This window comes from Eulemur rufifrons, chromosome 7 (assembly GCF_041146395.1).
Source record: "Eulemur rufifrons isolate Redbay chromosome 7, OSU_ERuf_1, whole genome shotgun sequence".
In the NCBI taxonomy this organism is placed as follows: Eukaryota; Metazoa; Chordata; class Mammalia; order Primates; family Lemuridae; genus Eulemur; species Eulemur rufifrons.
In genome coordinates, this window is record NC_090989.1 from 206,713,235 (window position 1) to 206,726,783 (window position 13,549).

General features: G+C 45.2%; 1 protein-coding gene across 1 annotated transcript in view; it reads right to left on the reverse strand.

Annotated features, from left to right (window-relative positions):
• Positions 1-1,084: 1,084 nt before the first annotated feature.
• The window catches only part of PTCH1 (patched 1), a 69,263-nt gene continuing 56,798 nt past the window's right edge, over positions 1,085-13,549 (reverse strand). The window contains exons 19-24 of the mRNA XM_069476305.1: positions 12,908-13,045; positions 10,090-10,232; positions 6,829-6,928; positions 6,063-6,317; positions 3,853-4,402; positions 1,085-3,355 (exon numbers count right to left, since the gene is read on the reverse strand). Of these exons, the coding sequence (XP_069332406.1) occupies positions 3,854-4,402; positions 6,063-6,317; positions 6,829-6,928; positions 10,090-10,232; positions 12,908-13,045 (1,185 nt within the window). The 3' untranslated portion in view covers positions 1,085-3,355; position 3,853. The remainder of the gene's footprint in view (positions 3,356-3,852; positions 4,403-6,062; positions 6,318-6,828; positions 6,929-10,089; positions 10,233-12,907; positions 13,046-13,549) is intronic.

Here is a 13,549-nt window from a genome sequence, read left to right on the forward strand (position 1 = left end):
AAAAATATTGTGCATTAAGTTCAATCAGTCCCATATTATCAGTGATACTTGCTGATTATAATCATCTTTGATTTTGGCTTTATGTTCCCTCTAATTATTAGGCATCATATAAGAAAAATAAGGATGGTAAGAGAAGGGATAATTTTGAAGGGTAATTTAGGAACTTTCTTGGTATCAGAAAATAAAAACTGCCTCCTTTAAGTAGGACAAAAAAATGAGTGTTTGACAAGGTTAGCAAGATGAAACAGCAGAGTTTATGATGGTCTGAAACACTAATTGCCTTTGTAAAGTATTTTAAAGAAAAAACATTCTATACACAAAGACATAGCCAACAAGTTATATTATTTTTTATTCATGTTAGAATTTCTATCAGTGTTTGAACATTAATATTTAGAGAGTTTGTACATTTTCACCTTCCAAGGTTTAAAATGAGAACCACGCTAGGTCACAAATGGTAACTAATAAACATTTCACAATCGCTTGAATATTCACTCACTCTCACTCTCTTAACACTGTTAAACATTTTCCTTTCCTTGCTGTAATTTACAATGAAAAGTGTGCCCCACTCATGTCTCAGCAAAGTTCCAGACATTATGGATTCATCACATATAAATTCTTTAAAAATATACTTCTGTCAAAAGACTTGATGACTACTATGTACACTACAAAAATAAATTTTCATATAAATAAATTATATGGCATACTTTTATCTTTGTAATTGAAATGACACAAACTCATTCCCACCAAAACTGGCAGACAATGAGACCCAGTTTGAATATTTATTTCCTTTAAACTCCTTACACTAAAACCTACCATGAGTCCTTAATGTAAATGTTATATACTCTGAACTATTTAACATTAGTAAGCATTCTATACAAATAAAAATTCTGTTCAAAAGTAAAACATAGCTGTAATAGTGTTTCCAATAGAAATAAAATCCCTGCATTTTTTTGTTATAAACTGGCATGACAAATACTGTAGGAAAACATTCTTATGATACAAAATTATAAATATCAGCAAAGATTTTTTTAAAAAAATTAAAACATCCAGATGAACAAACAAGACAGACAAAATTATTAAACAAAAAAAAAAAAAAAAATGAGAGAGAGAGAGAGAGAAATTCTAATTGCCGGCCAGCCCCCAAGTTCTCCCTTTGCCAATGTGACTATTGGAGAAAGTTCTACGCTGTGCAGAAGCCTGGGGCCACACAGGCTCTGGCACACCATGAGCCGGGCTCAGGAAAGGAGCAGGGGCACACCAAGAGGCAGAGGGGAGCTGATGTCAGAATTTTGCATCATCTCTCTTCTCAACGCAGGACGTGAGTTTTCTGAGCAGAGCTGGGTGTTAGGTAGGCAGGCAGTGTGGCTGACAGAGAGGCACCAACACAGTGGCAAGATTGTGGCCAGGGCCCCTGGCGATTCTTTCTCACACATTTACACAAACGCGCACACACACACACACACACACACACACACACCTGGCAGCCACAGGTGGCTTTCAATCATCTCTTACAGTTTTGCAGCGAGTTCTAGGGTATGAGGTCACTATACTGCCAGTGCTACTGGGGCCCATCACCTTTCTATTAAGATATCCATGGAATACAAGAGGGAATGATGGGAGCTGCCACCTGTGTGCTCCTCACAGTAGCTTAGGCTTTAGCCCTATGGGGACTTGGTCCTCTCCTTTCACTTCTTGTCTGCAAAGAAGATGCTGGTATTGATTTGGAAGGGGAGCCGGACACCAAGTGCTTCCTCGACATTTGCTGGTCTCTGGCTAAAAGGTGAGGGAGCCCAAACCTAAGAGCAAAAGAGTAGAACCAACACAGAAGCAAACCTTTAAAAAACAGGCCTGGTTGAGATATCTGCCTTTGTGCACATTCTTCAGTGAGATGTAATTAGCATCTTCCTGCTTTTCAATAAATGTCATCTTGCACGAACACTAATAATGGGGAGAGGAGGGAGACGTGTGCACCCGTAACATGTGCACATTGAGAAGAATCCTGAGGCTCGTATCCTACACAACTTCTGACTCTGCATGCATCACCATCATGGATGCTCACCATTTATTTCAAAGATGCAAAGAGATCCAGAAAGCCCCAACCAGCTGTTCAATGTAGGAGAGAGGAAGTTTAAATTGAAGGGACTCAAAACATCGCCTCTGGGTTTACTGTGGGCCCAGAATTAACAGAACAGGTTTGCTGCCCAGGGCCATCTGCTCCAAAAGATTTGCAATACACTCTTAAATTGGGGGTGGAAGGGTGGGTTGCGTGTGTGTTGGTCTTGAGAGAGGCACAATACTGCATACTTTTTAGAGTATATTCTCAAGGCCCAGCCCAGGATCACCACTACGCATGTTACCTAATCCTTTATCACCAATGAAGACGAACAGATGTTAGTTCTATACCCTAAGGTTCTAATACCCATCACAATGATCCACACAAAGGAACTTATTTCCTCTGAAGTGCAAGTTGGGTTGTCTGGATGGCAACCAATGATCTTAAGAGATGCCACGGACATGCTGCAAGTCTGCCTTGTCCTGGGTGGAGCTGAAAGGACAAGGCAAACGTGTAGGGCCAGCCCTCCACCAGCACAAAGCAATGAAGATATCCTGACTCTTCCAGCTTGATGAGGTCAGCATCCACTCAGGCTTACAGACAGTGAAAAGAAAGAAAACAGACTAGACAAAAAAAAAAAAAAAAAAATCATGCTACAGTACATTGGGAAATTACACGTGTCCACACACACAGCCAGCAAGAGAATCGCACACAACTACACCTAGAGAAGCCACCAGGATTACCGTGCTTTCTTCATATCTGCTCATTAAACAACAAAAAAATTACCACGCATAGCGTGTTTGAAAGTTAAGAGTAACATTTCATACTACCACAGGGTTGTGATATGCAAATTTAAAATATTTTAAACAGAAACCTTTACAAAATAATCCTATTACACAAGCAATATTTGCATAGAATTATACAGGTAAATTATACAATATTTAAGCAGCAGCAACATATGCTGAAATTTAAGACTAAGTTAAGCTTGGTTGTGGCACAGGGACCAATGTACAAATATTGGGAGGGGCCCAACTGTGGCCTCCCCACTCTGGGGCAGGAGTGGAGAAACCCAGCTCATACTACTTTATATCCTTCCTTCGTATATTACATATGTGTACACCTCTTAAATATTTATAGGAATATTTAACAAAATAATACAATTGGTTACAGTAACAAGGAACTGCTGTCCTGGCACAGCACATCTTTTCCATAACTCTGAGCAGTTCTCTTCAAGCAGTTCTGGAAAGAAGTTGGGGGGGGGGTTCCCAATCTTTGGCCTCTTTGCTTCAGATTTTAATCACCCTTTAAAAGAAAATAAAAAAGGAAGTTAAACTGAGTAGCAGGTGTTATGAGTCTATATTCATGCACAAAAACAGGCAACAATGCCTTGTGGTATTAGAAATCAGGTCAGGATAGTGAGGTGTGGGCAGGAGGGAACCCTGGGGGCTGGCTACACGGATGGGTTCACTTTGTGACCACTCGTTCCGCTGTGCATTTATCATACATACCTGCTACGGCACTTCAATAAAGATAGGCAAGTAGGTAAAAGGTGACACTGTTCATGTCTTGGTTAAGTTGCACTAACCCTCAACAGGTTAACAGCGGGGGGGGGAAAAGAGACTCAATTTGGAACTAGACTGGTTCCCCGACACATTACCCTGCCCTGGGGTAAAAGGTCAAGAGGTCTAGTTTGGGATGCGCCAAAGGCCAGGAGTCCCTGGGGGATGTAGCCCAGGAACCCCAGGAGCTGTTCCTCCACACCCCTCCAGGCCCGCCGGCGCATGCGCGGCAGCACGCACCTCAGTTGGAGCTGCTTCCCCGGGGCCTCTCCTCACATTCCACGTCCTGCAGCTCGATGACTTCCACTTTTGAATCCCTCCTCTCGCACCGGACGTGAAAAGGCACGTGGGGGTCCTCGAACAGCCCGTGGTCAGTCTCAGGGTAGCCCTCGTAGCCTGGGCAGAGTCCCCCTTGGGGGTTCCGCGCAGGCCCGGGCACAGGCGGAGGGTGCACGGCAACAGTCACGGAAGCAGAAGCCGTCACAGTGGTGATGGGCTGGCAGTAGCCGGGCACAGAGCTGCCCATGGCAGTGGATGCTGGGTTCCGAGGGTTTTGAGAACGGGCCCCGCGGGGCGCCGAGCGGTCCCTATTGCTAGGGCCAGAATGCCCTTCAGTAGAAATTTCAAAAGCGTCTCTGCGCGGTCTGTAGGGGGGCGGCCGCAAGCCTTCTCTGGGGGGGTCCCTGCGGGGCTGCTGGCCTTGCCGTCCGGCAGGCAGGGACCCAGAGTCCAGGTGGGGCTGCTGTCGAGGGTTGGAGGGTGGGTGATGCCTGGATTCGGGATGGACCACCTGCAGAGGGCAAGGAAGGTTAGAACAGGCACGGGGGATGGGGGTGGGGTGCTAACCCCAGGCCAGGCCTGGCCCCCACTGCTCCTGCCTCTTCTTCTTTGGCTTTAACTAAGGGTTCTGTCAACCCCTAGGCCAATAGGGGTTCCACCCACAAAAGAAAAACCCATTCTTTTAATAACCTCCAGGACGTGGCAGAGGAGCGCTTTATTTGGATCCCGTTTCTAGGGTTTCTCCAACACCGCTGGCTGGGCATATAAGGCTGCTGCCCATAAATGCAGGGCTGTGGTCGGACAGCATCCAAGCTGCTTCCCTCCCACCCTACTGCCCCCACCCTGCTCAGTCTAGTCAGACCCTGAGTTCCTCTTTCGCGAAAACTGCTAAGTGCCTGGCCCTGGCTGGCTGGAATGCAGGACGCTGGCAGGACTGTCTACACCGACGCTGTCAAATATGGTAGCCATTAGAGACATGCGGCTATTTAAGTTTTAATGAACTAAAATTCAAAATCCAGTTCCTCAGTCGCACTAGCCACATTTCAAGTATGTGACAGCCACGTGTGGCCGGTGCCGACCGTACTGGAGAGCATTTTCATCCTCGCAGAAAGTTTTGCCGGGCAGGGCTGCCCTGTCGGATTGTTAGGAATCTGGTCTCTGGGTCTCTATACAAAGCACGGAGCAACACAGTGGCCACATCAATCAAAAGGACCGTGACCAACTTCAAAGTCGTTCAGCTTGTACCTATTTTTAGGCTCCCGCTGAACAAAACCAGATTCACACTGCAGCTCAGCGGGCGCCGTTCACGGGGGGTAAGAGGAGGACAATTTAGGTTATTTGGTTGGCCTCTCTCTCTTTCACAGAAGGGCTGCTCTGGCCTGGGACTGGAATACCCATTTCCTGGAGGGACGGCAGGGGGCCCTCAGTGGAGCAACACGAGCCTCAGAACCTTCCTTGGGTTTCTGGTGCAGAGCTCCTGGCCTGGGGGGCTGAGCCGGATCGGGGAGCCTGATCCTGGACAGCGAGAGGCAGAGGAGAGGGCCAGGGCTCTCGGAGCCTCTGAGAAGGGGCTCCCAGGCTCCTCGTGGCCTTGGGACTCATGATGGCCAGGCACTTGGGTGGCTCTCAGCTTCTCCGCCCCTTCTAGCCACCTGAAATACCAGCTTGCAGCCACAAAAGCTCATAGGAAAGGCTTAGACAACAATAATTGAAATAATTTTGAACCAAGGGCAGTTAAAAGTACCAGAAATGAGAAGGAAAGACCCACTTCTTCTGGCAATAAAGATACTGCTACATGTTTTAAAAGCATCATTTGAAAATGATACGCAGCTTAAAAATTAGGGCAAGAAGTGCTCTATCTCTGGCCCTTAAGCTCAAATTGCACTTAGCCCAAATAAGAGGGATGCTAATGCTTTTTGCAGTGATGTTTCTGGTCCCCACCCTTTTTTGATCCATTATGAGATCAAAACATAGGAAGATGACATTTTTATAGTTTGAGAACCAAATATTGGCAATTTCATGTGATTCGACCCAGCATATATTTTATCTTTGCCCCCTATCTTCTGTGTGATTTGCTGCTCAGAGCAGGCCAGGACCCCCCCCCCCCCCAGACCACCTGACCCACTGCCACGAGTAGGAAGGCCCTTCCCCCACTCCCTAGGGTGACTTACAGTGGAACGGGCGAAGACAGGGTTTTCCGTGGCCTCCACGATCACTTGGTGGGCAGGGCCTCCCACGCCCCGCTGTGCCTCGTAGTGCCGGAGCTCCTCGCTGATGCCGGACACTGTCGTCTGGGAGCTGTACTCCGAGTCAGAGGAATCAGACCCATTGTTCACGTGGCCGGGGGGCACAGCAAACCGGACAACACTGGGGGGCGGCTCCGGGGAAGGGGTGGGCAGCCGGTTCAGGCCATTGGCTGGAGATACCTATTTAAGGGGATTCCATATTAAAAGTGCCATCGTCCATTACCTGTTGGCCACACTTGAAATTCAAAGCACTGTATTATTCAGGGGTCTGTGTCCTCTGCCCTGCTGCCCGGCACACTGCACTGTATTACTTCTCCTTCTCTGTCACCTGGAGGACCCTCAGGTCCCACAGCTGGGGCAAAATAATTGCCCTCTGCATTCACACCATGGAAAGGCCCTTTTTACTCTTATCAAGTCCAAATATTCATCTCAAGTGCAAAGTCTTCATTTACTGTACATAGATCCCTGAGACTCAGGCTGCCAATCAGTTGGTTTAAAAAACCAAAACCAGTTCTACATCCCCCAAAGCCATTAATTTGAAGAGGAAAAAAAGCCATCGTTATTGAGATGTTTACTGAAAAACAATCAGCAACTGGGGATAGACCTAAATATCTAAATTAAGAGTGGCACCAGAAAAAACCACATTCAGGTGGCCTGTGGATTGGACACTGCGCCCAGCGTAATTACTGACCTCAGGATATGGTCCAAAGAAAGACAAAAGAACTGGAAGCAAAACCAGGCCATTGAGAACACCCAGGATTGTGAGGATCGCCAGGACAGCAAAGAAATACCTTTAAGATAAAAGGAAATGGAATATTCATTGTGACAGAGGTAAATCACATTGCCCTTCCTGTGCCCAAATACCGCAGCATGTCAACACCAGAAATTAACAACACCCACCCCACTGAAAAGGCTGTTACAAAATCACAGTTCACATTCAGCACAAGATTGGTTTTTTGTTTTTTTTTTTACCTTATGACTTTGAGGGGCTACATTCCACAACCCAAAGTGTTAGTTCATGAAGGGAAGAAAAAAAAATCAGTTTGTTAATTTGCTGAAATCTCATGGCATGTAATGTTATTTATGAATGTGTTACACAAACACAAAAATATGGAATGCGAGCCGAATGGCTGAGCAGACTGAAAGCGCGATACAATGCCGAGGGGCCCTGTTCACGAAAACCCAGCAGAAGCAAACAAATGAAGTGAAGGGTGTAGAATTTAAACAATTTAGCCCAGGAGGAAAAGCAGCCCACTTCTGCAGGCAGCTAATCCACTGTGAAATGCTTCTGCATCTTACGGCAGAATCTCTAATTAAGTCTCCAGCGTATCAGGTAAGGCTTTCCCTGGGCTTTCATTAATCACAACTTTCTGCCTAGAATTCTGTGAGTTCCAGTTTTACCAAATAGCTCCAATTGCAACCTTTTTAGAACACAGGAACCAGCTTTCTGCAAAGAAAATGCTGCCCATTCTGTGGGAGCAGGGGCATTGTGCTGGGCGAGGGCGCTCCACAATGGCCGGCTGCTCTGCCGGCCAATCTTTTGTTGAACAATTTAGCATCTCTGAATACTCTTGTTTTGCGTCAGCCAATTCAAACATAAAGGCCGCAGCACCATGGCAGAAGAGGAGAGTGCACAAGTAGTTCTGCTTTCCCACCATTGAGGGCTAAGGTTCTGGGATCCTTCACAAATACCAAGGTAGACCCGTCAGCCAGGGACATCCTCTGGCAGATACTCCACACAGTTGGAGGGTGCGGACTCCACCCAAAGGATGCATTTCTGGAACTAATGATTTCTGGGGCAACTTTGATGGAAGTGGGGGAGAGGCTCAGGATGTTCTGGGAAGAAGGAGTGCAAGATATCTATCTTTTAATGGTTCTGTGGTTCATAAAATGGAACAGGCACCCAACTTTGCCATGTCTATGTTTTGACATCAGATGAAAGGGGAGAGAATCCCTATAAAAATACAAATACCTTACAGCTATTGTAAACATTAGAAACTTCTGAGCTACATTAGTAAAAAACCTAGCAGCCAATGTCTTGCTCTAATGTAAACTGCTGGAACTTTCAGCTGAAGCATATATCAGCTGCAGGCATTAAGACATTTGCATCCCATCCATCTAGCTGAAGCATAAACAGACCAATTAGATTTCTGACAGCTTAGCGTATACAATGTCTGCTCATTTATTCGACCTCAGTGAGGGCTTTATCAGGTTAATCCATCCAGTTCTAGAAAATGGGAAGCCCTTTTAAGTGCTTGAAACAGGAACCCTGATATCTCTGGGAGGGAATAAGCAGCCACGGGTTAGATGAGAGAGCTGGGATTCAGCCTTGTAGGGTCCCAGCAGGGTGCTCCAATTCAGGCTCACTTAGCATCCCCCATAAGGCTGAGTTAGATCCTCATCCCACCCACGAGATCCCAGCAAACTCTGTTTTCCCTGGTTTTGAGTTGCCTGTGAACCTGCCTCTCTCCTCAAAGACCTTAAGCTACACAGAGGGGTATGAGGTCCATGTTAGTTGCTATTGCACAAAATGCCACTTACGGGGTACTCACTACATTTGTGTTGAATGAGAAGGTAAATATGCAAAAGAAACTATTTGACACTCTTTATAGCATAAAGAGACAATACTAATGACTGAATCAGTGAATACTAAGAAAATAAGGGAAAATTCACAATCCAATTAAGAGATTAGAACAAAACAGACCAAAACTTTTAACTACTTTAGGCCACTATTTGGTATTGGCATGGACGTGGCCTGGGAGCTGGCCAGAGATGCAGTCTGCCTTCCTCCTGGGACTCACCCCTGAAATCCAACCAGCATGGAAAGGGAGCCTCAGAGGACTCGTGAGCACGGTCCTGTTTAGGGAGTGCTGGTCTACAGTGATTCCACCTCTTCCTTCAACCCTACACCAAAGCACAGTGAGCAAACTCTGGCCCTAACTCTAGGAAGGCAGAATACCCAAGGTGCTGATTTGCCCAGTGGGCTTTGCTACAGACTCACCAACGGATTCACTTTTTTCTGTAATAAATAAACTTCCAGTTGAAATCCTCTTCTTTTTACTTGAAAATGAGAGGCTCCCACCCCTCATATGCACACACGGAAAGCCTACTTAGAGGATCTCTCTAGCCTGAAAGCAACCTAAATGAACCAATCCCTTCTCACATTTGGTTCTGTGCCACCATGGTTCTAATTCTGAGCTATCTTTGACTTATTGATGATTCTGGCCTTGCCTCTCCACAAAGTAGCGTTACATCCAAGAGCAGCTACCTCACAAAGCCATCGAGGCTATTCAGAGAAGAAAATGGTTTCTTTCTCTGCAGTTCTCAAATTCTTTTCAAAAGGAAAACTCACTCTCCTTTTATACTTCACAAAGTCATATTCTTAATTAAATCAACCAGAAATGGCTTGCCTTGAGATCCAAAGAGAAGTATCCAAACCAGGCTTGGATTTCTAACATCTGACACCCAAGTAAAATGCTAAATGTTCCCTAATTCTTTGTGGGAACCTGAATATGAAATCTTGGCACAGTATCTTCACTTCTTAAAAGAATAAAGTCTACATGACAATTTTAAGTATTTGAAAGTTTTCCTCTCTACAGTTTCGAAGGAGATAAAGCAAAGGTCAAATTCAGACAATTAATGGGAACGGTGGTCATCTCTTTCTGTAGATATTTCTAAACTGAGACATGAATAACTGGGATATTGGGTGGTCCTTCAGCCTTAAGCTGTGGAGTTGCCTTTGCTGCTAGCCCCAAATCTTGTCTTCAAGCTATTCCCCAAGATAGTTCTAGAAGCAAGCTTGTCTTTATTACCTCTCAGCCCATCTCTGAGTTAATAAATCCAAAAGAAAGTGGAGTCACAATGAAGAGATGTTGTAATCTACCAGATACAGAAGGAAATAAACGACAAAGACCATGTGCGCTACTAACAATGGTTTTACACTCCTGCTTACCTGACAATGAAGTCAAACTCAGATCCTGCTAGCATCAGCACTCCCAGCAGAGTGGACACAGCACCATCCAGGACGGGTGCAAACATGTGCTCCAGGGCAAGCACAGCCCTGCGGTTCTTATCGCCAATGGCTGTTAGAAAGGCCTGTACAACGAGAAAGTTCATGTTATCAGATCCCTGGACTGGACATGGAAAATGGTCAGCTTTATCTTAAATGCTACAAGCTGCTTTAACCTTCCTCTCCAGAACTTCTTACATCTTACTGTTTAGCTACTGGAATGTTTAATCAGGATAGGTCAACTAGCTAAATCTAGGCTTATACTAATATCAACTGTTCATGGTATTGAATTATATTTGGTGTTGATATAAATCTTGAACAAAGCAAAACCAAAACTATATAAAAATGAGCAGAAATGTTCCTGTCTTTTCATTGCTACTTGCCCTTAAGTCCCCCCTGCCCTCCAATTATCCCACACCATTTGGATGGGAGACATCTAGCAGCAACAGCAACAGCATTCTGGCTAATGTTTTGGATTGTCAAGACCTTGCTTCTGAAAGGGCTCAGCTCGGTGTCACGGTGCTGAAATATACTTCCTCACAATTACGCTGCGGTGAGAAATTCTGCCATTGTTTCAACCAATGCGTTAGTAGTACCCCTAAGCACTATGGAGATGTCCCAAGAAAAACACAGGACTGTAAATTCAAATCAAGGACATTCCAATTCTACATGGATATATCCCTGCCTCTGTTGGATTCCTAAAGCTCTTCCAGGTCAAGAAGGCTGTTGATAACCAATGGGAACTTTGTAGAGCAAGTTCTGGTATATCAGGCTGTTGGTTTGAGAGTGTGACCCCAGCAGGCAGGGTTGGGCCAGCAACGAATAATTCTATCTCTGCTTGAAAGTCCAGGCTGCTCTGGGATATGCTGAAAGGAGAGGGCCGGGAGCCTTTGCAGGGTGCATTCCTATCCCTTATCTACCCTGCGGAAGGACAGGAATGGTCATTCTCCTTAACAGATGAAGAAATACAAGTATACAAACGTGTGCTATGAGTTTTCATAATTTCTCCAAAATGGGTTCTACTCTTTCAGAGCTGGGGAAGACAGGGTCAATATAGTTGCCTTTTGCTCTTGGGAGAAATCACCAAGATGATTTGGAACCATGTTGCTCTGTGCCACATTCAGACCATGGGGTTATAGAGACCCAGCTGTGTCTACCCTATTGCATGCAGCTTCCATATTACTGAAACAGCAGATGAACAGGAACCCATTGACTTCTTAAAGACTTTCATGGAAGAAGAGGCTTCACCAACCTCATGCCCTCATTTCACAAACCCTGTAAGAGCAATGACTGCCTACCTGAAATATAATTTCACATATTGGATAAGAATACCATATCCTGTGGATAGTGCTCTTGACAAAGACTCAGACTAGAAGAGCTACAATTTGAATATTGTGGTTAGCATTTCCAATGTAAAAATGTGTTCTAGGACACCCTTGTTTGCCATGCTAGCTACCAAAAAAGGTGACTTTCATTTGTATCATGACTTGTGGATTATTAACTGACATGCAAATTTTTCTTTTTGAAAAAATAGTACTGAAATTATGGTTTTTCCAAAGTCTAGGATGGTGTGCTCATCTTCAAAAAAAAAAAAAAAATCTCCCTCCTTCCAGCTCATGGAAGAAAATAATTTGAACAGGCTCAAAACTTAGAGAATACTGTTTCCATGTTATCAACTCTTTATTGTACACTGGGGAAAAAAGTGGGATAACTTCCACAAAATATTCCCTCCGAAACACAAATGTTGCAAACAATAGCCCTGAGACTGCAGAAGGCACAAAGCAGCATCTGTGTAGACATACATATACCATGTGTTGAGCCCGGAGAAAAATCAATGCTAGAGATTACAAAAGCAACGCTAAAAGCAATTTGGTCTAAGTCCAAGGCTAGGTTTCCTAGCTAGGGTATCCTAAACATCAGTATTTATTCAGTCAATAAATATTTATCGAATGCATACTGACAACGCCAAGTACTTAGGCTACATGCACATCTGCAGATGGAACATAATTTACACACAGCTATGAGGTTTTTGGATAATTCTTTGATAAATGTATACAATGGACTTGTCTCTTAAAGACTCCTCCTGAAGTTAAATCTCCTCCAACAAAGCATTCACAGGACAAGGTATGGAAAGAGAGAGGGGAAAACAATTCCTGTTGAAAGCAACACCGGTTCTATCACTTTCTGCCGCCATGAATGCAGAGGCTGGGAGGTCCAAGGAGCTGGGTGGGCTCAGGTGGAAGAGCCAGCTCTTCTGGGCTGCACACTGGAGCCTTCGCTCTTAGGCCTGAGGGTATTTCCTCAGCTGCCAGCTCACCTCACCCTCAATTATGCCTTCTCCACCATGCCACCATGAGTGTGGTCTCCTTTTATCCCCACTTTATTACTGTTGTTTTTAAATTGTGTGTACGTGTGCCAACACACACACACAATCTGTCTTGAGAACACAGCTGACCACCCCAGGACCTGTGGTGATGCTAAGGACAATCAACATCGGAGGAGCAGGACCCTCCCCGGCCTACTCTAACACACCGACTCTGCCTACAGCCGACAGGCCCCAGCTAACATTTAACCTCCACACTCTTCTCCTGACTGGAAAGGAAACCAGAAAAATTTCAGCCACTCCTAGGGAACTCGGGGCCCCCTAGAAGCCTTTTCACCATGATGCCTGGGGAGAATTCAGAGGTGCCCACTTAGAGTAAAAGAGCTAAAGGAAACAGGTTGCTCTTTCAGAAAGTTTTTGCTTAGAACGTCTCCATACCAAAGCAACATGAACGGTGAATTCCACGCCGATGCCAACAGAGGCGATGAGGATGACCACGGGCACGGCACTCAGCTTGATGCCAATGAGGCCCATCATGCCGAAGAGCTCGACGGTCATCAAGGCCAGGACCATCACCTGGAAGAAGGCACACAGCCATGAGGGACAGGGCACGGCCGCTCTTGGCGTTGCAAATGGGGGAGGCTGTTAAAGTTCTAGGCGGCCTCCTTTCAGATCAAGAGCAGAGAAACATCTGTGACCCAAATACAAGGAACGTCCTAACTTGCTTTACCTTTACTTCCCAATTCAGCTTCCTGCTGGGGAGGGGGACTTTGGGACACCAATTTGTAAGACTGGAGAAGGAGCACATAAAGGCAAAGTTTAATATTCTAATGCAAATTGGTTTTCCATTATGCCTGCTCTAGAAAGCAAAACAATCCTACTCCACCAGGGCAATCTTACATAGAGTTCAACAATCATGGGCTCATCACTTGGCTACAAATTTCATGTAGTTTAAAATAAGAGCTTTCCTTCTGTTTGATCTTAACCATCGGAGACCATCCACTGATTCATCACTCAGTTTTTTGTTGGCTCGGCCTGCATCCTAAAGAAAGCTGATAGGATGAGGTGAATACAAGTTCT